Genomic DNA, 25,297 nt, shown 5'->3' on the forward strand with positions numbered 1-25,297 from the left:
GCCAGCCAGCCAGCCAACTAACAAATGAACCAGCCGCAGCCAACCAGGCAGCCAACTAGCCAACCAACCACTTAATACCAGTATACTATTCCAGCATCGTTTTGAGTGTCCTTGGTCTGGAACTGTGTCGTCGGAAACAATCAACGTCCCGGTGTCTGTCATTCCGCACCACTTCTCACACATTTGCGCAATTAAACATTTTCACTTTTCACATTTTAATAACATTCTTAATAACTCTCTTCCATATATTATATTTACAATACTGTGCTCCCCTTTTAAACAAATTCACATGAAATTCGCATTTATTACACATCTGGCAGTACCAGGTATGTTGTTGCCAATTTTCATGAATATTAACATCAGACATCCTGTATTTTTATCAAACATTTGTCCGTGTTTTCCTTGAAAAAAATGACAATTTATAGTTAATATTGTACTAATTTTGGGTTCATCTTATACTTGGGTCTGTTTACATGAACCGTGCGATTGGTTTTGGATCGCAAACCGATCAGGGAATACTTTGAACAATCATAAACGTGTCTTTTAAATTTTAGCTGTTTAGAAAAGCCAGCCGCAGATTATTTTCGTAGGTTGATCACAGGCTGTCCAAAAATTTGACGGCATCAAAATCTCGGAACGTAAAGAATGTATGCGACCACGCAATTTCTTCAATTTCTTTACAGTAAAAATAATAAAAGGAATCTCAGAACGCAGAATGTTAATGTGAAAATTAAAATATTCAGACAATTCAATTAAAGCATGAGAATTAGTGTGTACCTAGATCTTACCCGGCAACTTACTTGGCAGATTTGGGCCCGGATCACTCGGTGTCTGTGTCACAGTGAGCGAGCTTGTCTGGGTGGGGCCAGGGTTTGATGTATACGTTAGGAAATGTTGCATCGCTAGATAATTAAATGGTAATAATACATGTGTTTGGTTGTCATTGGTTGGGAAATATCGTATGATTTCTAAAACAGAAGACGTCACTGGTTACCACGGTAACGCCGTGACGTCACGAATATGCGGGTGTGTCAAAGAAACGTGCTGCATCCGGTTGTTACCAGTTTCGTTACAAAAGAACCTCTCATGTTTACGACCTTGCAAAGTCCAGAACAAGGAACACATCGACAGAACGTACTGCGCCTACGCGAAACACAGATTTTCACGGTTTTCATCGGATTTTTTGTCAACGTTGCATCAGAACATTGCCTGTTGCAGATGACATAACATTTGGAAACTACAGGCGGGATATTACCTTTATATGCGGAAATACGACCTTATATGAGACGTTCTGACGAAGTAATATGCACAATATATTACGGGTTTTGCGCAGTGCAGTACGTTCTGCCGACATGCTAGAACTAGGGCAATTGTCTACGAAACTTAAATTGGATACTAGGAGGATACATCCACGAGGAGTTATCAGGGTTACAAAAGTTTAATTATGAAACTACTGCCCTGTTTATTGTGACACATTCATACATATAACATATGTTAGCAGCCCTTCCAGCTCTGTTCAGCTACATAATGTAATGTAAGGTCAACGCCTTTTACAATTGCAATGCAATAAGTGAATAATCGTTTTATAGAAGAAATCTTGTTTCAGCTACCAACAATGGATACAGGTAATGGCATACCAAAACAAGTGATGTGGAATATCGTTAACTTTAATACATTTCCAACAAAAAGGCAAGCAGTAAACACACCATGCAGGTGCGTGTACAAACATTTCAAACCACTGCCAATGAAATGTCAATGTTTAGAAATTCGTAAAACATTAAGGCAGAAATGTTAAGCAATAAGTACAAAATATCATTTCTAAACATAAGAATGCCATATTACAATCCTATCTAAGGATGCAATGTGTCCAAAAGTTGTTAAAAATTATAAACATTCGGTATGAATCAAAATTTTACAGTCATTAAAGATCATCTCTAATATGCCATTCTTTTCTGAGGACATTGCTGAACACACAAAAAGACAAACAGATATCACCTTACTGTTAATGTATCAATAATATAACTTTAAATTGTTGTGGCAAGCAAAACTGTGCAAAAGCATAATCGTGTATAAAGAAACCCATAAATCAGGCTGACTTGTAAACACAGGTGTTGACGGCCAGTCCATCGGGGTAATGCTCCAGTTTCTCGTCGCAGAGAGAGCGCCATGAGAGCGCCACTAAGTGGAATATGGGGGCCTTACGTCACACGACCCCACAGTTTGTTCTTCCTATATGATTATCTTACATATGGTTGCTTACATGTGTGAATTACCCAGAATGTACATAACGGTGTCCTTTGTTTGGGTACAGCCACGTTAGTAGTAATTTACAATTAGGTATGGTTACGGTTTGCCAAATTAGAGACAGAAATTGTGCTTTCTGAATGGCCAATGCCTGAATACTTCAGCGGACAGTCTTACCACAGCCGAGGGACTGTCGCCTTCCTTTTATATTTACCTCCCATTAAGTGTCGTCCCGCAGCTACCGAAGAAGAGCAAGAATCGCCTGAGGAGTATACTGGTACTTATGTTGTTTTCTATCCATCGCCAGGTGGCATTGTAGATGTTTTGACAGATATCAGCAAAATGGCTTGATTATTTAGTGACTGTGTGTTAATATGATAGTAGGCTGTAGGAAAATTATAAGTATCTGTAAGTAAATGTTTCATGAGTGATGATTTGCAGATAAATATACACATGCACGCAGACACATGCTCACACACGCACGCACGCACGCATACACACACACACAGACATGGATTTTGGGGTCCCCGTCACACCACATATTGGCATAGCAGTCATCATATATATACATGCGCCGGCCTGTTTCACGACTGGCAGCCTAGAATAACAGTTCATAAGGTTAGGAGCCATATCAATATACATCCCAGAAAGTCTGCTACAAAGGCCGAGGGATAAGCTGATGTGCGCTTTTCCCTTCCTTATAAAAAGAAATAAAATCAATATGACGAGAAGATTTTTTTTCGATTTTAGGTGCAAGAATGATACATAATGACACTTTAAAAAATTCAAGGTATTTTTCAGGTGACCTAGTCTTTGATCCCGAGGTCGACCTTGAGAACACGCATGCGCGAGTTGATCTCGTCCCAGTCCAAGTAGCCGCCCTGTAGATGACGTGTGCTGTCCAGACTGTAGGCAGAACGGCCGTGTAAGGTTCGGGTGTTGTCGAAAACAATCATTTCACCTGCAAAGACAACAAACGGTTTAGTCTGACACAGAGAATTTCATATTTGAATACCGCTCAAAAGCGACATTCCAACCGGAAAACAGAGTACTGTACGTGTATTTGTCATTACATATTTAAAACAAATGTGAAATTTGCAAAAATAATTAACCGCGCACTGTTAACTAAGCCAAAACCGACAATATTTTAAACTATATTACCATACACAGTTAACGTTCATTTTACTGCACATGTCCATCTACATTACAATTAGTTACATGTAGTGATTAGCTAGTATCTGCTGCACGTTGTATCTGACCTGCCGCCATTTTGAAACGTATGCAGTTCCTAGGTAGGTACATGATGGTGTCAAAGGCCTTCAGGGCGTCATAGAAAGGCTGGACTTGGTCGGCAGGCAGATCCAAGATGGAGTCCCGGGCCTGGTCACTGAAGCTGACGGACTGGACCTCGCCTTGATCGTTTAGGCTGGACAAGACATGGAAAAAACGCGAGGAAGAGTTTTTATTGCAAATTTGTGTCCGTGTGTCACGGTGGTTGGTAATTCTTGCAAACATTCAGACCAATGCAGCAGTCAAAAATTAAAATTCTTTTTCTTTTTTGTCCGAAAATAATTTCATTAGGTTGACACGACATAGGGCATAGGTATCTTTTTTTTACACAACCGGTAGTGTCTCTCCCTCGTTTACGTTTTGATGTCTATCAGACACCTTCTTAGGAACATCTGACTGGAGTACTGCTTCTCACCGCTATGTGCAGTTGATGAACTGAGACAAGAGTGGATACAAACTTAACCACGTTTAGAAAACTTAACCATGTTTTCGCCGCAAAAACGCCACCTACATAGAGCGCCGAGAAGTAGTGTCTGTATCTGTATAATCAGTATAACCGCCCTTCGGCGTAACACACCAGCTTCACAGGCACGCGGCGCGGCGGCAGCTGGCTATATTCTATATTACACCGAACGACTTGTTTCACCTAACCCTTGAACGACTAACTCTTAACATTGCCTTGAACGACTAACTCTTAACATTGTTTAAAGCAAGGAGGTTAAATACAAGTATTTAACCTCCTTGTTTAAAGCTATCTAATGATAATGCCCCTACTGTACTTGGTGACAGCGAGTTCCAATCTGCGATATAGTTCTAGGAAAGAGTGAGTATTTATAATTAAACACCTCAATCCTTGGCTGATAACTATGGTACTTGAAGGCATGGCTATTTCTTGCTCTTTTCTGGGCTGGTATTAGGTACTTAGTAGTTGGTACGTCTACCAGTTTATTAGTCATTTTGTACATCATGTACATAGTACATGTACTCTAGTCGATCTCAATAGCTAGACATCGAAACGTAAGCAGGTGAAAGGCACTACTGGTTGTGTGAAAAGGAATGCAAATACTATTTTTCCTTGCTTTCCTTGTTGTTGAAAAGTTTGCTTTTTACCTGATTACGTTTCGCCGTTGCCTGAAAAAGAACTTGTAGAGGTCGACTCCTGTGCAATAAAAGTTGACCTTGAGCGTGGTGAGAAGTCGGAAGGCGTCCGGGTTCTCCTCCTGTAGTTGATAAGCGGCGTTGATACCGTCCGTCAGGCTGTTGTCGCCCCCCTCCCCCCTGGTTTGCTCGATACAGTGGAGCATTTGGACCTGTATATAACACATATTTACTGGAAGTATTAATCCATTCAATGTGATTCAGGGCAGCCAAACGAAAAAATATTATTGATGAGGAAATCTGATATTGACAGTTATTGTCATTTTCTTAGCACATTTTTGGCATCATTTCATACTTGAAGCGTTGAAATAGCCCCCAAACAAGTGGCGTGAGGTGTCCCTCCATGGCAAATGAAGGTATTGTTTTGGGAAGGACCAGCAGAAAATTGACTTTGAAATTCCAGTTTTGCCGCCTTGGAATTGCATTCTCCACCTAAAGCGGTGGACATTATTGTTTGCATAAATGAAGAGAAAAATTAAACTATAATGTAAATACTAGAGTTCGAATTTCAGCGACCTCTTACATGTACCTCCATGACGTGTTTAGTGCTTTCTTAAATGTTATGCATGGTGATGACAACCTGTAAATGGTTTACATTTACAATCCTGCTAATTATAAAAAAAAATTATGCAAATTATTCGCATGGCCCCTACCTAGAAACATGTAACACACTGGTGAATCCTTATCATTTGGCATGAGCAAGGTATGATGTTGTTGGTTATATGCAAGCATACCTTTGCCAAATCATGTTAACCGTCCAAATTAACTAATTATTTTTAGTTTTTTAATTATCCTCTCTTGACGATTTTAAACAAACCATCCAGCAGTTCCAGAACAAGCTACTAGGGGCCCTAAACTCACGTGACTTCTTCCCGAGCACAAGAACCCCCTACCATCCAACATTCATAACCCTAGCATGTCCAGATGGCGATATATCAAAACCGGAAATTACGCTGCAATACCAAGGGAAGCCCCTAGGGGCCCAAAATCTCATCATTTCCAGTTTTTGCACCAAGTATCAAATCAATCCATTCAGCCGTTCTTGAGTGATCTGAAAATAAACGAGTTCCGAGACTTCATACCTCCATGAAATATGGGCTTGATATGTAAATTTCTTCTTTAATTATGCAAATGACCTCTGCATTAACATGATATATGCATCGTGATGTATGTTAACTTTTGATTAACTTACAGATGTCCCAAGTATGACATTCCCATCATTCACCATTAAGAAATCCATTAAGAAATAGAATTTTCGCATTGATTATGCATCTTAGGTCATCATTTGCATAATTAGTAGCTGTTGATGTTCCGCCTGCCATAGGTTATTACATACATTACATGTATGAAAGTAGTATAATGTAAAACACTGTAATTATAGAATTTACTCATTAATTATGCAAATTAAGTCATCATTTGCATAATTTGCATTTAATTATGTACATCTCTCTCAGCTACCTACACACCAAAAATGATGAAAATATGTTGTTCCTATCTGGACTTATTGGCTTGTAAACATTTCGCCAGAAAGTGCCCTGCAGTTTCAGAACAAGCTGCTAGGGGGACCAAACTTACACCACTTATTCCTGACAGGAAAAGCAATCTGTCACCAAAACATCAAGACCATAGCATGTTCAGGACAAAAGATACAAAAACCGGAGGTTCTGCTGCAGTACCAAGGCCATCCACCAGGAGGCCCATATTTGACCTTGACGTTTGTCTTCCTAAGACTTACCAACATACCAAATATCATCATAATCCATAAAGGCGTTATGAAGTTATGCTGACTACAAATGTGCGGAAACACAAACACACACAGACAGACAGACAGACACACACACACACACACACACACACACACACACACACACACACAGACACGCCAAAAACAATACCTCCATTTTTCATGGAGGTAATAACCTTCATGACATGCCATGGAGGTAATAAATAACACAAAGCTGGACTTACCCCTGGTCTATATCTGTAGTAGTTTAGGTCCGTATGTAGTCCAATTTTAACGGTGGTGTACGCCAAGTCATTAGGTTTTGGTTTGTTTACCACCTCGAATTCCTTTCTGTGTGAGGAGATTAATGAAATTAATTCTCTTATCTCAATCCGTCTAACTGATATGATAATCGGAGTAACATTACATTGAAGTCATCCCTATATGCACTCAAAAAAAGGTATATATAGCGAGTGCAAGGATCCCCATTACAAAACGTATAGCACCCAGGTAATGGTCTGTCGTCTTACTTAGAAAAACTGGTCATTTCAAATTGCTATGCAAATATATCGATAAAAGGAACATAGAGTACACAATGGCAACGAGTTTTTGTAAATCTATCATTGATCAAGGGAAGAACAAAACCGGCTTAAACTAGTATGGACACTTTTTCTTGCTCTTTTTCAAGTCCAAACTTGCTTGATTGTCTACAAACTCATCTGGCATTCTTTTACAGTGAGACAGAGAACATCCTTGGATCCGATTAGAATGAAAACACCAACCCGAAGGACGTGGGTTTGAGAAACGCCACCCGATTGGCCAGTCGTTCCACCTGTCCTACGTCACAGGGGACGTTCTGCAACAGAACGAGGCCGACAGAATCCAGGACGACCAAAAAGTCGTGCAATACGCGGTCGTCTGTCAGTATGGCGGGAAAATCAGCTTTGGGCAGGTTGTGCGCTAGTTCTGCACCCCATAACTGTGTCTGCACCAGAGAATAAAAAAAAAGGAAGACATCATACGTAGGTCAATTACAGTTCTCGTGAATTTCTTATTTTATTACCTCCATAAAAAATGGAGGTATTGTTTTTGGCCTGTCTGTCTGTCTGTGTGTCTGTCTGTGTGTGTTTCCGCAACTTTGTAGTCAGCATAACTTCAGAACGCCTTTATTGATTGCGATGATATTTGGTATGATGGTAAGTCTTTTGGAAAGACAAAGGTCAAGGTCAAGTATGGGCCTCCTGGTGGATGACCTTGGTACTGCAGCAGAACTTCCGGTTTTTGTATCTTTTGTCCTGAACAAGCTATGGTCTTGACTTTTTTGGGACAGATAGCTAATCCTGTCAGGAATAAGTGGCGTAAGTTTGATCCCCCTAGCAGCTTGTTCTGGAACTGCAGGTTAGTTTCTGGTAAAAACTTTCAAAGCCAATAAGTCCAGATTGGAACAACATATTTTCATCATTTTTGGTGTGTAGGTAGCTGAGAAAGAGATGTACATGAACAGATACCAATTATGCAAATTATGACCTAATTTGCATAATTAATGTGAAAATTCTGTGAATCCTTATATTGGTGAATGATGGGAATTTTATACCTCGTAACATGTGTAAGTTACTTAAAGGTTTGCGTCGCTATGCATATATTATGTTAATGTAGAGGTTATTTGCATAATTAATGAGGACAAAGCAAGCCCATATTTCATGGAGGTATGAGATCTCGGAACTCTTGTTCATTATTGTTACCTCCATGAAAAATGGATCTCAAGGTATTGTTTTTGGCGAGTCTGCGCGTGTGTGTGTATGTGTATGTGTATGTGTGTATGTGTATGTGTATGTATGTGTGTGTGTGTGTGTGTGTGTGTGTGTGTGTGTGTGTTTCCGCACATTTGTAGTCAGCATAACTTCAGAACGCCTTTATGGATTGTGATGATATTTAGCATGCTGGTAGGTTTTAGGAAGCCAAAGGTCAAGGTCAAATATGGGCCTCCTGGTGGCTGACCTTGGTACTGCAGCAGAACGTCTTTTTGCAAGGCAGGAAAAACAGATGTGCGGTTATGCAACAAAACACCAGCACACATGTGGAGACAGCGGGGATGATTAACGAGGTTCTCCCTATGGAAAAGGCTACTTGTACAGTTGGCCATATGTATTACAGCCTGACCTATTTCAGGACAAATAAAAGTTTAAAAACAAAAACCTGTGTTATTTTGTTCTGTACTGTAGTGTACTGTGTAAAAACATTTACAAAAACTCATATATTTCAATCAGGTATGAGATCTCCGAATTCTTGTTAATTTCTGGCTGATTCTGTCTATGCATTCTCATACTGACTGCCAGCAACAGATATACATATACCTAGATTTTATCACTGTCCTGATTGGGCCTAGCATGTGGAAAAATTATGAAAGCACAAACAAAAAACATGAAAACATACAGCATGCAAAGAGGCTTTGGTTCGCGGTTTCATTGAAACACATCAGGTACTCTTGTTTTGGAATGTGTTGCAAAAGAGACGACAGAGAAGTCATTTTATAGAATTGTGTTGGACGAATCTACGCTGTTAATGAACAGCAAGAAATGTTTGAATGTTTACCTTTCTCTGCCAGTCTCTTTCCCTCTCTGACAGAGCCTGTGGTGAGAAACAGCGTTCTCTCAGCCACTGACAGTCGTACTGACTCTGGTGTCCCTGAGGCCAGTCCACTGACAGCAAACTTTTCTTTGCTGGGAAGAGAAACAGTTTGGCTGATGGTGTGGATTTGGTGGACCAACTTCAAGAAATGTGAAATGACGTGACTGGACACAAAACATGTGGATTTGAGAATTTTGGGAAAATTTTAATTGTGAAATGGAGAGAAAAAGACATCCTGGACGCTAAAGCTCCTGTCACACATTCACGAATTTGGCCTCGCGAACACCAGCCGAACGCTCCATGGTTAGGAGTGGGTCAGCTTGTGCTGGCGTTCGGCGAATTTGGCTACTGTTCGGCGGCGCCAGCCAAATGTTTCAAAATGGTTGGTCATAGTTTTCGACCGTACGTCAGCAAAACACATGCAAACCATCGGGGGGGGGGTGGTTGTGGTGGGGGGATTTAACTAAAATTCATTTTGAGTCGTATATAAAAGGTAGCCTTATCCGGTCAGAGTGTGCCCGGACGACAGCCGACCTGTTCGGTTGGTGTTGGGGAAGAAATTCGTGGGAAGTTCTTAATGTGTGACAGGGACTTATAAAGGCCGCCATTTTGGTATCTTTACATATGTGGCCTTGCCCTATATGCTCACTGACCATTAAACTGTACAAGCAAGGACTCTATATGATGTACTATTGTCTCTGTACTATAGATCTTCCCGATCCCTTTTCTGTCAATCAAAAATCATTCCACTCCAGTTTTAAAAAATACGCAGACTCCATGATCCACAATGCGGTTCCAAAAGTACAGGAGTGTAATATGTACATGGCAGTCATTTAATACAATAAAATCCTACTTCTTAAGAGGACAAGAGATGTACACGTTGGATTAAGGAGGCTGTATGTATTAGGAAATCTACTCCTGTCATGAACCGGGATGAGGGGGGGATACAGACTTCGTCACGCTTGGAACCGCATTCTTAAGAAGTAGGACTTTATTGTGTTAAATGACTGTCATGTACATATTACACTCCTGTTCATTTGGAATCGCATTGTGGAGTCTATTCTCTGTAACTGCTTTTCTTTAATAACTGACCACAATTGTGTTTATATCCAACTCCTGTACGTTTGGGACCACATTGTAGATACAGTTCCCTGTAACCACGCATATGTTTAGATATGTAAATATTGTACGTTTGGGAATGCATCTATAGCAGCGACACCTGTGCTGCAGTGCAATGTGAACCAGTCAGAATTGACATGAGGAAGGTGACAGACGGTCACCAAAACGTCGGCTGTGAATAAAACACTTGGTTGTGTAAATAGAGCCTCTATACTCTGTATTCACACATTTTTGTCATTTTCAGGTTTTTTTAAACATCTATACACCTGTTAGTGAAAATAACACATTGCGAAGTGGTTTAACGTAATTGTTTACCTTGTAATTCTACCCTGACTGGGGAAACGTTCACATCCAGATCGTTCATCAGAACACGCCGTGAGCGGGAATCGGGGTTAAAACACTGTGGACACTGTAGTAACAAACAAAAATACACAAAGTCACAAACAGAATTCGAACAGAGTCTGTATCTGTATCTGTATAGTCGGTATAACCGCCCTTCGGCAGGCACGCGGCGCGGCGGCAGTTGGCTACATTACATCGATCGACTTGTTATACCTAACAATCAAACACCTAACTCTAGAAATTTTTATAGCTATCTTATGACGACAGTTTCGGAAGAGTCGACATTTTATTTCCAATTACTTGACAACCTTTTCAACACGTGGTCTCAGCGGGGAGGCATTTATTATCAACCATAAAGCTTGTTGACAGGCATTACGAATTACCATACCAAGTGGCCTTGACCCTTTGTCTTTTTGTCCAAAGTTGAATCGCACTAGCAACATTTTGTAACACATAAGTAACTCAAAGAATGCGGCCGAGGGAACAGAGCATAGAACAACACTAGACAAGTGCATTGTATGTGTAGCTGTAAAATTTGGCAGACCGAACACCATCCAGTCATGGCCAAACCTTTCGACCACACCGGAATTTTGAAACATTGGGCTGGCGCAGGCGAACAGAAGCCGACCTCGCCAGACACCAGGCAATCATAGCCGACCTTGCTCCCGATCTACACCTAACCATGTTTGCGGGGGGAGGGGTCGACAGTGGGCTATATTCAGCTATGTATGACAGGTGCTTAACCTGTACAGGCACTAGCCTGGGTACCATCCGGATTTTCGCTACGCAACGCTCGAAAAAATCGTTTCGTAGCGAAAATCCGGATGGTACCCAGGCTATACAGGCACGACTTACCTGACAATTGTCCCTCAGCCAGACGTACGGAAAGCGGCTGACACCCCTGTCGGACCACTCCACTTCTACCATTCTAGCAGCTTCGTTTAAAGCCACCTTCCCCATGACTACACTTTCCTGGACCTTTCTGCTTTCACTTGAAGTGGTGAAGCGTCTCGCCACTATGACTTGCGGATAGAATCCGGCTCGTGAAAAAGGGAAGGCCTTGGGTTGCTGTTCAGTAATACGTGTTAGTACAACCTGGGACGGTAACGTCTCCGGGCCGGTCAGCATGTACTCAAGCATTCCTACACGGTACCCTGATGAAAATGACGCGCCAAGGGCACGTGAATATTTGCTGGTTATTGCTCGTACTGCAAACCTCTGCCGTAACAGCACAGAGAGCGCCATGATTGTCCGTCTGTGTGGTATGCAGGAATCCAGGGTCGTCGCACTTTGTTCACATTTACAAAAAAACATGTATCTCGTCGAACCGGTTACCGGGGTGTAACAACATGGTCCTCGTCATTGCTAATTCCTGCCCTGAAAAAAAATACGCTATTCCGTGGCTGTTTAATATTGCGAGTAGCTGCTGTTTCTGTTTTGCTTTAAGTTTTAAAAAGCTCCTATATGCAGACAGTGTAAGAATTAATAAGACATTTCGCAGTCACGCAAATCGTTCTTTTTTCACCCGATACAGCCCAGAGGGCGCCATGTTTGTTTGTGTGGTATGTAAGTTTCAGTGTCCTTGAAATTTGTTCACCTTGCGATCTACACGAACCTATGTAACAAAATGATCTTCGTCATTGAACAGTGCTGCCCTGAATTCAGCGGCTGTGTATTACTACAAACAGACTGATTTTTTTCTGTTTTGGGCAACAAATGTAGGTTTAAATAGCTTCTATTTGGATAGAGAGAAAATTAAAAAAGCCATTTCTTATCACATGCAAATCATGTTTTTGTTATTGAACAATACACAGCCCCTCTAGCAAATCTAATCATCATTCACTTCTTGATCACTGATTTCTTTTCCTAAGGTTCTTATGAATATGACATATGTTGAAAGTTATATGTCATATTCATATGTCGACATTCATGAGTCGGCACAGTACTAAGTTCTTGAGTTTCGTGTTGACTGTCGGCAGCCTAGGTGCCATTCTCCGTAGTTACCACCTGCTGTCGCTAGCTACCATGTACCACGGAGGACGGTACCCAGGCCAGAGCATTGAAGGAGTTTTTTTTTTTTTCAGAACAAGCTAAAATCAATGCGCGCGCGGATGTCATCCTTGAAATTGAATCAGTGTGGTCTTAACCCTATCTAGACCGGGGGGGGGCTAAAAGTGCCCGCGCCAACTTTGATGTCACATAGCATCTGAACGGCTAAGGCTAGAACGACCAAACTTGGTGACTTTTCCTAAAATATTGTTGGCAACAATTTTGTATCATTGGAATAAGATAATGATTTTTTGTGTTGCCATGGCAACGGGTTTCTGACAGGCATTTTTTGCTAAATTTAGTAATTTTTGTTTCAACAATAGAATTTTATGGGTTTTATGTCAAGTTACTCATGGTTTCTAATATTTATAACATCCCATGTAATTTTATGTACATCTTATCATTAGATATGCATAATTTATGCTAATTTGATGACGTCATTGGCCAAAATCCAAGATGGCGGACCATATCATTAGAACAGGAATATACAGGTTATTTTCCTTAAAATTTCATCAATACTTCCATTTCTTTTTCCAAAAAAAGGTTTAAATGAAGGTCTTTAGTATGTTTACAATGTATTTTAGGCTTTATCACGAAAAAAAACTATTTTTGAAAATTCAACATTGATGATCCAAGATGGCGGATATCTTAAATATGTATGACGTCATTTTATGACGTCACCGGTGTTGCTATGGGCAACATAAGACTTAGTACACCCTAATATTCTGTCAAAAACACTTTTGGTAAAGTTATGTTGTAAACCATTTAGTTTTTAGGGAATAGCCTATCTAGACGGTTTTGGCCAATAAAATCACATTAATGACGTCATAATGACGTCATATTACGTCATAATGACAAAAAAATTGTAGATATGATAAATTTTCACTTGTACACCTTCCTCTGAAAATTTGGTAGTCATACGACATACCGTTAGCGAGTTCTGAGGGGGGGGCCAAAAGAGCCCCCCCCCGGTCAAATCTTGCTAAAAAAAGCCCGGTCTAGATAGGGTTAAAGAGATTAGTCGAGGTAGTTAGAACTTTAAAACTCAGATGGAGTGGTGCCGATTTCGCTGGAACGCCGCTGGGTGTGCCCTTCACAGGAAGTAGGCAGACTGACAGCGCTAGTTGTTGGCGTGGCTCCATTAGAGGTCTGAGATGGGTCAGCGACCTGTTTCTTGGGTGCAGAGTAAGTGCGCAGCTCAGGTGACGGTAATGACCGCTTTCTGTTCCTCAGGTTGTAGCGTTCGCGGGTATCGGATGTGACCGCCGGGGACAGATGGTCTGTCCCTTTCCTGGTATTGCGCTTGGTGTTGCCCCTACTGGAGCCTCCGTTTGAACTAGCCTTAAAGTCAGGTCTGCAGCCCAGTTGAGGTGGAGTGAAAGCTTTATGTCGGGAATGAGTCAGTGGATGTTGGGGCGCCTCTCCATGACTGCCAGTCTCAGGTTCAGATTCAAGGTCGATCAAGGAGTCATACCGGTTAGACGTTGGAATAGGCGGCCTGACATACGCATTAAATGCCTGATTGATGATGTCACATGAGTTGCGCGTTTGAGGGCTGAAATCATCTGATTCCTCTTCCTCAGACGGAGGATTCCGCACAGCTCTCTCAGGCCCCCGGCAGTTAGCCTTGGCATGACCCTGTTTGCCACACGCGTAACAAACAATTTTTGGACAGACATTCGACACGTGGTCGAAAGACTTGCATCGGAGACAGTTAACTATTTGATCGGGTCCACAGTACACCTCCAGGTCTATGTCAAGGGACCTGAGGGGGTCGTGGGGGTGTGGGATGGTCAAGGTGGTGTACCTGGGAGGTAACTCACCTGTCACTTCACTGATGTAGCAGAATCTGTGCCCAGATCGAAGATGTTTGAAAATCTCACTGTTTGTCTTAATTTTGTGTCTTTCTATTGGTGTTGCTCGGACTGCGAAGCTGTCCACCCAAGCAGCAACCACGCTATCAGGAACCGAGTGAAAAACTCCATGTATGGGTACTCTTGTGCGAGGGGGTGGAACAGACAGGGGGGTGCTTGCAAAGTCAAGCAACGTGAGAATTCTCCCAGCAAGGGTGATCCGTGGGTTCTGCAAGACACACTTTCTAGCTTGGATGGTCGACAAGTTGATGATAACCATAGGGTATACAACTTGTACCCCTAGGATATCAGAAGGTTGTAGGAGGTTTGAGCTCTTACCATGCAACAGCGATCTTGCAATGTCGTCTTCTTTGGGCCTCATTCCAGATTTTACGAAGAATTTAACCCAAAGGTTGATGTCTTGTAATCTGTCAAGATATGGATCGTTTATAGCTGGGTCCACTAGATTAGAAGCCATCGTTTATACAGCTTAACTCAAGTACTTGCCGGGTGACCTCTAGTAACCCCAAACACGATAGGTGTAATCTCAGGTAAACAACGCCGATAAGCAAGTCGATATTAGCCAGATGCTCAGTAAATAATAATCAGAAATATACAAAGGGTCTTTAGACTTGCCCTGAACATTCAGATCTCCACTCGATGATTGCAAGACACAGTTTCGCCGCCAGGAAGCAGGACGGTCGGAGATTCCTTTGTTCACAGACGACACCCTCCCCACTCTTGCCGATGTTGACAACTTGAAAAATCCAGAGTTCGTAAGATATGGCTCCAACCATTCAAGTTTCGTCGTCAAAGTGTAAAGGAACAGTTCATCTAACGACCTTATTGTAGATTCGGTTCCGATGCCCCCGCAGGAAACTAAAAATACGCTTTTAGTAAGTACTCTCACAGACCAACTCGTTAAGACAACCGCTGCTGAAAGCGCCACCTATCCACCTCATGTGCATGCATAGGACTCTGCTTTGGTAACAAACAGAGCTATTTGCATGATAATGACAACATCTGCTAGGTTTCTTCCGCCTTCCCCCCCAAAAAATGCAGGCCCGACAAAGCGCCTAAAATCACTAGTTTCTTCTAGACTAACGACGTGGGTTCAAAAACAGGAAAATGTAGCCAATAGGGAGAATAACTGGCCAGGGGAGTTTAGCAACGAAAAATAGCCTGGTTACCTGACCTATTATAGTTGCGGAGAGGGTGTAGGACTAGGGAGCTATAATAGATCTGGTAACCAGGCTAACGAAAAGTTAATTTGCCCGTGGGTTTCGGAGGGGAAAACCCTCCCGGTTGACTACTCTGACACCCTTGGAAAATTATTTCCCTTTTTGCTGAATTCTAATATCCGTAGCACAGGAAGGCCTGGTGGAGGCTACGAAAAACTATCATTGGACTTTCATGGTGAAACACATGGCAGGCTACACCATTTTGTTGTTAGTAATTCTGTCTTTTCTCTAGGGTTAAAAAAGACTGCATCATCTAACCAAGGAGCATTCATCACAAGGCCTCTTGTAGACCGTCCTTGATCTAACAATGGAAATTATTTCGATTGCTTGAACCAAGGAGATTAAAAGGGACTAGGTTTAACTTGAGGCGAGGGTGTAACATCAATCATCAAAAAAACAAAACATTACCTTGCGAATATCAGTGATAACGGCTTGATGGATCAAACCAAGGGTTCTGTTCGACGCGTCCGTTCACAGCTTTAGCTTGCCGAACAAATGACGTACTGTACTGTGCACCCCCATTAAACTCCTTCCTCTTCGCCCCCGCCGTTCTGCTTCGCCCCCGCCCCGTTCTGCTTCGCCCCCGCAAAAAATCTGCTTCGCCCCCGTCGTTCCTCTACGCCCCCGGCGCAATTCTGCTTTGCCCCCGTCCTTCTGCTTAGCCCCCAATGGCGGCACAGCTCACAGTCGACACGAAAATCGTCTGCAAAATAACAATAAAGGCTGTGCCGCCAAATTTAAAGTAGCCCATGCTCCGGCAAACATTCTGGACCACCTTTCTGCCAAGTGGCGTTGCACAAATCCTTCCCATTCAAAAGTTTACCCCTACCTCACGGCCCGTCAGTGGTTCTTACGTTTATAAGTACTGGCGTTTATAAGTACAGCCGTGAGTGAAATTTCACGAAGGACGGGGGCAAAGCAGAATTGCGCCGGGGGCGTAGAGGAACGACGGGGGCGAAGCAGATTTTTTGCGGGGGCGAAGCAGAACGGGGCGGGGCGAAGCAGAACGGCGGGGGCGAAGAGGAAGGAGTTTCATGGGGGTGCTGTGTAGTCTGTTGGAGGGTCTAATTTCTATATGCTGTGGCCAATCAGAGATCGCCTTTTACACACTCACAAGAACAACACAGTACAGTACGTCATGTAACATGGCGTACTATATTGTGTAGTCTGACAGAACATTGGCTGAACGTACTACGCCTGCGCGAAACCTGTAATAGCATAGCACTTCAGGAGTATGTTACAGGGCGTTTTCCAACACACACGAAATTGGGCAATTCCACAATTGAAAGGTACCAGACGTACGGAAAGATCTACCGGGAGAAGTTGGGCCCACGCCAGCATGCGGTGTTCGTGTGTGACCCGAAGGACATCGCGACGGTTTTCTGAAGCGACGGACGGTACCCCGAGCGGCCTATTTTAAGATCCGTCTTCACATAGAGCGTAATGAGAAAGAAGCCCAAAGGTCTTGCCAATCTGTAAGGATATTTGTATAAATAAATGCATATCACGTTACGCAGTTCAGATATTCTATATCGTTGCGTTTGCCTATGTGATTGCATGGAAGGTCTAGGTTTGCGCGCCGTAAGCTTGTTTATTGTGTGTTTCTCGATGGCTCTGCGTTTTTTTTTAATTGTAACTTCCTCCCATCCTGCAGGGAGACCTCCATACGACCTTTCAGTCTGCGGTTAAACCATCCCCTCTCCCATTTCTTGACACTCTATATTCAAATAACTACGGACAAACAAACAAACAAACAGACACATTAACACATAAAAAAACCTGATGCTGCACGAGATGTTTTCTCAGTATATAAACGCTGCTCTCATTTCTACATGCAGACAGGGAGAAGAATGGCACCGCCTCCGAAGTTCCGTCAACAAGGACATGATGCATCCCAAGTCCGTCGGTGTGTACGCGCCCATGCAGGACGAGGTGTCCAGGGATCTGGCCGGGCTGATACAGACCGCTGTACGGAAGGGCGACAGTGGTGGTCAAGTGAACAACTTCATAAACTTACTGCACAAATGGGGACTTGAATGTGAGTATTCGTTAGCGGTCGAAACCGTTGTTTCTGGGTAAAAATGGTCGGAAATCGGTAGCCCAAAAGCACAAGCCAGCGATTGGTATATATCGATCGTCGTTTACAGTGCCTTCGTATCAAAAGTAAGGTCTGAGATTCCAGAAAAGGTCATCTTATTTTAGAGTCAGTGCTATATGCACGTTTCCAGCTTGCCTTATAGGAGTCAGTGGGAAAATGCTTGGACCAAAACTCTGAAATGCAAACATAGTAAATATTTTAAGGAGGTAAGAGATCTCCGATTTCCTATCTCCAGCTTTGAGCCTGGTGGTTCTGGGAAAACGGGCTGTCTAACCCTGGATCAACTGGCTGATGACTCTGACGCACAGCGGATGATTTTAGCGATCCTCGATTTCTTTTTCTATCTCGCTAAGCTGGAAACGTCACCTCAAGTGTACAAGTATATCAGCACGCCGGCTTGGAAGAAGTTTGTGAGAGCTTTGGACACGATGAATACTAATCCTTAAAACTACCGTTATCGCCTCCTATACCACAAAAAGGCCAGTCTGAGTAAAGTGCATAGAAAGAACAAACACGGAAGTTGGACCCGTTCTATGTGGCATGAATAAAGAGAACTTTGAGCTTATTTGTAGTCATTGTGCTGTGGTAGCTACTCATCGTTAACCAAGATGGCGCCCGGAGGCACACGTATGTCCTGAGGCCTCCGCACTACACCGCGAAATTTGAACCGTGTCTGATATCCCGAGCCTTAAAACGAGCAGCATGTCGTCTACTCCGTCTACACGGGAACTTAAACGTGTCCCGGAACTTGTGGACACCCAACTGCGGTCTAGTTTCGACAAAATGAAAGAAGAATTTCTGAACGCTGTCAGGCGTGACATTGTCGATGCCGTCAGAGCCGAGGTAAAAGCCGAGATTGAAGAACTGAAGATGTCATTAAATGCTGAAATGACTGGTCTACGACGTGTTATCGACGATAAAGACAATCTGATTGATAAGTTGAATGCCCGCTTAGCCGAAGTCGAGGAGCACGCAGATAGAAACGAACAGTACAGCCGAAAACATTGTCTAATGGCGTTTGGAGTCCCCCCTCCCCCATTGACGGAAGGCGAAATGTCGGAGAACTGCACAAAAACCTTCATCGGATTTAGCAAAAACCACCTGGATGTCGACGTCCAACCCTCCGATATTGACATCGCCCATCGAGTTGGCAAACCGAGGGATGGAGTACAGCCCATCATTGTGAAATTCTCCAACTACGCCAAAAGGAGTCAAGTTTATTCGGCCAAGAGACAGCTGAAGGGAAAGAAAAACGCTATTAACAAACCCTATGTTATCCGTGAGAACCTAACAAAACGCAATCTGGAGCTGTTCAACGTTGTCAAGCGACTGCCTCCCGTAAACAACGCCTGGACGAAGGACGGAAAGATCTACGCCAAGGTCACTCGCGATGACGGTACCACTCAGAAACGTCGTTTTACTTCCCACAAGGACGTTCAAAACTTTGAAAACATGTCAAATGACTGATGCTACCTGACCATTGATGATCGTTTTTCCCTGTCCTGACAGGTATACATGCACTTCATTCCCAGTCACTGTTTGTATGGCTTCATTTTTTCATGTTAAAGCAAGATTAAATGTGAATGTAAACAAACAGTCGTTTTTGGCTCCATTGTCTAATTACATCAACGCCTTCGCGGTGTGATTTGACGAGCCTATCATACCTTCCCAGTACTGTGATCATGTTCTTACTGTGTTATGTTATTATTTTATGTTGCTTTTCAATGTGTTATCTTCTTCGTATCATTATGTTTGTGGTTACTTTCGTAACCCAAAGTTTTTATTTATGTATCATTCATTTTGCGCAAGTCCACCCCTCACCCCATGATCTCTGCCTGGTGATATGTTTGCCGGGGGGACCTGAGGGATAATGCCTGTTGACCTTGACCAGTACAGGGCAGCAATAGGCATATTCTATATTAGAAGATATGGCAACATTATGATACAAACTAGATTGTTTAAGTTCAGATTTCGTTCTTATTTAACTTTGTTTATATTTTATTTCTTCTTACTGTCGTTATTGATTATTTTATCACATGATGTACATCCAAAACCGGGGCCTGCCAGGAAAAATCTAAGTACCTTAACATGCTTCACGCTAACGTTAATAGTTTAACCGCCGGTACCAAACTGGACGAGCTCTCTTCCCTGTCCCTAAATCTTAAACTTGACGTAATTGCTATCACCGAGACTTGGTTAAGCAGCTCAATTTCATCTGACGTCCTTACCGTCGAGGGTTTTCAGTCTCCGATCAGAAGAGATCGTAACAGACATGGTGGAGGAGTTCTCCTATATATCTCAACGAATATCGCCTGCAAAAGACGCACCGACCTTGAACCCCAATTCTTTGAAGCCATATGGGTCGAAATCAAACTGAAATCTTTAAAAATACTTCTCTCTGTGTATTATAGACCACCTGGCCAAGACGCGCAGACTGCCGACGATTTCATAAATCCCTTTTCGCACTCTGTCTAGATGGCCAAAATGTCCAGCCCTGATGTAATAGTTATCCTTGGAGATTTTAATGCAAAACACGACCAGTGGTGGCACAGCGACACCACCTCCCCTGTCGGAGCTAAATTGTATCGGTCAGCCCAGCTTTTAAATCTTGTCCAAATTGTTAACCAACCTACTTGTGATCTCTCGGAAAATCCTTCTTTAATCGACCTAATTTTTACTGATGCTACAAATTATGTGGAGTCCGTAACAGTCCAAGCCCCCCTGTCAGGATGCCATCACAGCCCAACAACCTGTTCTATGTCTCTGTCTCATTACACACCAAGACCCTATTATCGTACCATCTGGGATTATTTGCATATAAACCACGATAAGCTCTCAGCATTTTGTTCGTCTGCGAAATGGAATGACATCTTTCTCTGTGCATCTGTTGATTCGGCCGCTGAAAAATTAAGTGAATTAAATTAAGCGAATTATCTTCGAGGCAAAACATAAGTGTGTCCCCAGTAAAAAAAAATTGATAAGACCCAAAGATAAACCCTGGATTACTTCTGAAATCCGTAACCTTATGCGCTCTCGTGACAAACTACACAAGAAAGCCAGGCTTTCAAACTCAGATGCAAATTGGGCTGCATACCGCAAGGTGAGAAACAGACTCACTAATCTCATCTCCCAAAACAAATCTAGTTACCATCAACGCCTTGTAAATTCACTCAATAACCCATCTACTTCCAGCAAAAAATGGTGGCATGTGGTGAAATATTTTTATAGACCAAAAGTCACGTCTGCTATTCCTCCCCTCAAGGAGGGCAGTTCTTACATTTTCGATGCACTTGAGAAGGCAACAATCCTCAATCAATATTTTGTTTCCCAGTCTACTATTGATGATTTACATGCCTCTCTCCCAGCCCTCGATTACCTGACATCCAGTCGGCTCCTCCACATCACTACCTCCCCTGAAGAAGTTTTATTGTTTGTTTGTTTGTTTTATTGTCAACCTGGAAGTTGGCAAGGCCCACGGGTATGACAATATCGATAACTACTTTCTTAAACTCATTGCCCCTCTGATCTCAGACAAAATATCTTATGTGTTTAATTTGTCCCTCTGTCATGGTCACTTCCCCCAGACATGGAAATTCTCTAATGTTATACCTATTTTCAAAAAAAGGAGACCCACAAGACATAATTATCGTCCAATATCACTTCTTCCCACCCTATCCAAGGTACTTGAGAAAATAGTCTACAAACACCTGTATAATCACCTAATGCGCAACGATCTTTTATTCCGTTTTCAATCAGGTTTTATCAAAGGAGACTCCACTGTCTGTCATTTTACCCATACTATACTTTTAAAAAGCTTTAGAAAATGGACATGATGCACGAGCAGTATACCTCGACTTTTCACGTGCCGTCGATAGGGTGTGGCGCTCAGGACTTATTTTTAAACTACAAAGGAATGGTATCGAAGGGCCACTTATAAACTGGATACATAGTTACCTCAGTAATCGTTCACAGCGAGTAGTTATTGATGGCCAGTCTTCTGTTTGGTGTAAGACAAACGCAGGTGTGCCACAGGGCTCAATCCTGGGCCCCCTGTTTTTTCTAGTTTATATCAATGACATTGTAAAAGATTTAGTCTCCCTACCCTACCTCTTCGCCGATGATGCCTCTCTTTTACATATTGTTGATAACCCAATTGATTCCGCTGCTTGTCTAAATTCTGATCTGTCTAAAAATCTGTCGTGAGCCACTCAGTGGCTCATGGAACTAAATCCTAACAAATCAGAAGAAATGACATTTTCAGTTAAAAGAGAACCCCCAGCACAGCCACCACTGTTTTAACAATTGTGTTATCAAGCCTGTCCATGAACATAAACATATTGGTATTATCTTAAGTTACAAAATGTCCTGGGATTCCCATATTAATTACATTATCTCCAAGTTATCCAAATGCATTGACCTTTTCAGTGGCCTCAAATTTAAACTTCCTCGTTACGTCTTGGAAACCCTATACAAATCATATATACGTCCCTGTTTAGAGTATGGCGACGTAATTTGGCACGGCACGACAAGTACAAATGCACAGCTTATAGAACGTATACAATATCACTGCGCCCTTGTCGTGTCGGGAGCTGTCAAGGGGTCGTCCTACTCGTCAACTCGGCAGGAGCTAGGGTGGGAAGCATTATCTGACAGACGGCACGTCCACCGCCTTTGTTTGTTTTATAAGATTGTGAACGGTCAAAGTCGAAATTACCTGTCGGAAATATTACCTCCAGCCATATCTTCATCATGTCATTACAACCTTCGTAATAACATGGACCTAAGACCCCTTAGTCATTCTACAAACCGGTTTGCAAATTCTTTTGTTCAATATTCTACATTCTACTGGAACAACCTTGACTTGTCAACACGATCCCTAAATTACTCTAAATTTCGTTCAGTTCTTCTCAAATCAATAAGGCCTGTTAAATTTAAGTACTTTAGTCACGGTCCTCGTTATTCTGGTGCTCTTATGGCACGATTTCGCATTGGCACGTGCAGCCTGAACTACAGTCTCTTTACTCGTGGATTATTGAACAGCCCAGCTTGTACCTGCGGATGCCAATGTGAAACCGTCCCACATTACCTACTACACTGCCCCATGTACAACTCCCAACGATCTACTCTCCTTGGCAAACTATCCAGGCTCATAGGACACACCTTAGATTTTACAACTCTTTCTGACAACGCAAAAACTGACCTTTTACTCCGTGGCAGTACCGCATTCTCATCAGTTGTTAACTCCAATATATTATCACTTACCCAAAGCTTCATCACCACATCAGAACGTTTTTAAAAGATTTCAATTTCCCCCTTTGTTATTTATGTACTGTGTCCTCTTTGCCATCATTTATCATTGGGTGGGGAACCGGACCTGCGCTCTTGAATTTCTTGTATTTACTGTTTTTTGCCTGTCTTAAAGTTGCGATTGTTTCTTTTCTTTATTACATGTATTTATTTAGTGGTGCCGTCAACATAAGTGCTTTCCACTTGAGTGAGGCATCACCATGTCCTGTATCCTTTTTTCATGTGAATGAATAAAAAAAAAACAGCGCCCCTTACTGATACACATGGAACAACACCTTATTCAGTCTCCAAAGACGTGACCTAAACCGCAACAAACAACTACAAAGAACACGGATACAACAAACAAAGTATATGTAACATTTGCAAAACAAATGCATGATGATTACATTTACACGTCTAGCCAAGTATCAAACTACTGCTATATTTGTTCTTACTCAAACACATACATATACATGTGTATGGTGACCAGCCTCTCTAACTTACCACATATACATAATGTAATTCAACAACACAGGGTGTCTGCTACATCACCAGTTACCACGGTGACAGCCGTTAGGCGCAGGTACTAGTAATTGACCTTACTTATTTATAGAAAAATAGGCAAAGAACCAGGACAAAAATAATACGTTTCCCTTATGCGAAGGTACATGTAAATGTAATAACTACATTGAAACGTATCAATACTACACTTTTCTATATAAAACCATGATGCGTAGGAATAAAAATGAACCTTATTAATTCTTTTATACTTAATACATGTACTTTCAGACTAAATACCCCGTATGAAATATCATTAGTATTCGGGGGATCATAATAACCAATCTATGAGCAGCGTTGAGTGAAAACAAACTGCGTCACGCCACCAGTCTAACGGTCAGCAGTGATCGAAGTTCAACAGACTGACAGGCATTGTTCCCCAGCCGCCATATTGCCTGACGTCTGGTACTACAATCGTCAGCAGACCAGTAGCAACTGAGGGAGTCTGGATATTCTGGAATTTTGTTCCTTGTACCATCTTAAGGTGTGAGTCTCCCGGTTGCTTCACTCAAGTGAGTTTTTCAACACGCTTCACTGCTGTTAGAGTTTACACTACAGGTGAGGAATGTTGTAAACGTGGCACAGGCAGGCCGCCATTTTTGTTTGCTCAAACTACGTATACTCTTAACACATGTCTGTAGTTATACGGCTTAATTTGACTAGAGATAGCACGTTTTATGACAGAGAAATGTTGATAACATTCGACAAGTAAATTTTCTTGATTGGTTAGGATGGTTACGGTTGTAGTACTGCTTTTAAAGTTAACAAAAATAGTAAAAGTAATTTTATGGCCTCTGATGAACATAGAGACCCGCAGAGAATTTTTTGCACGAAAAGCTCAAACTGCATAGTTCCTTGATCCTAAATCTTATGTTTATGAATATGTAATAAGGCTTAAAATTACCATCTCTGTACTGATTCCGATCGATAATTTATTTGTAGAAGGCGTCTCATGATCTAAGGCCACATCCCCTCGTAGCAGGCACCTATCAGTGTCATAACCTATGGCCACATTACGTCATAGAAGGCACCTATCAGTGTAATGATGTAAGACCACACCCCTCGTATCAGGCACATGATCTATGTCCACATTACGTCATAGAAGGCACCTATCAGTGTAATGATGTAAGACCACACCCCTCGTAGCAGGCACCTATCAGTGTCATGATCTATGGCCACATTACGTCATAGCAGGCACCCTTCAGTGTCATGATCTAAGACCACACCCCATCAGCACGTCCGAATGACTTGTTAAACAATGTTGGTTTGAGCAAACGAACAGAAACTGGCAACCTGACGTCAAGTTGCACTCTGGCCCACTATTTGCTTGGTACAAACAAGAGCAAGACTTGCAAATTACAAACAAGATAATGGGTGCGTAAGTTCACATAAACTAAGATAAAGAGTTCCTAATGTATTCCTACAAAGTTTAAGATCTTGTCCTAAGATTCCGCTTTTTTGCAGGCAGGTGTATGAAACAATTTGAGAATAAATCATCAAATAAATGGTCTTTTGATACTGATGTTACAACAACATAAGTTTTTTTGTCCTCCTTCTAAATGTCTAAACCTAAATTCCTAAAATTGTTTTACAATAGGTTAATTAGTAATTTGGTTGGCACATTAATTGATTATTAATACAGTCACAACAACTATCATTAATTGCAATTACTAATACTTACTTTTTTTGAGCTACCACACATAGGCCA

The 25,297-nt window shown here is 42.1% G+C and overlaps 1 protein-coding gene across 1 annotated transcript; it reads right to left on the bottom strand.

The window, feature by feature from the left end:
* Window positions 1–3,050: 3,050 nt before the first annotated feature.
* On the bottom strand, window positions 3,051–11,495 carry LOC109471674 (gamma-butyrobetaine dioxygenase-like). Its single transcript, XM_019771011.1, has 8 exons — window positions 11,360–11,495; window positions 10,478–10,571; window positions 9,008–9,135; window positions 7,194–7,400; window positions 6,661–6,762; window positions 4,645–4,844; window positions 3,504–3,670; window positions 3,051–3,205 (listed from the first exon to the last, which is right to left on the bottom strand). The coding sequence occupies exons 1-8, from the start codon at window positions 11,462–11,464 to the stop codon at window positions 3,051–3,053; spliced, it is 1,158 nt and encodes a 385-aa protein (XP_019626570.1). The 5' UTR covers window positions 11,465–11,495.
* Window positions 11,496–25,297: the final 13,802 nt, after the last annotated feature.

This window comes from Branchiostoma belcheri, unplaced genomic scaffold (genome assembly GCF_001625305.1).
Source record: "Branchiostoma belcheri isolate BF01 breed outbred unplaced genomic scaffold, Haploidv18h27 scaffold253, whole genome shotgun sequence".
Taxonomy (NCBI): domain Eukaryota; kingdom Metazoa; phylum Chordata; class Leptocardii; order Amphioxiformes; family Branchiostomatidae; genus Branchiostoma; species Branchiostoma belcheri.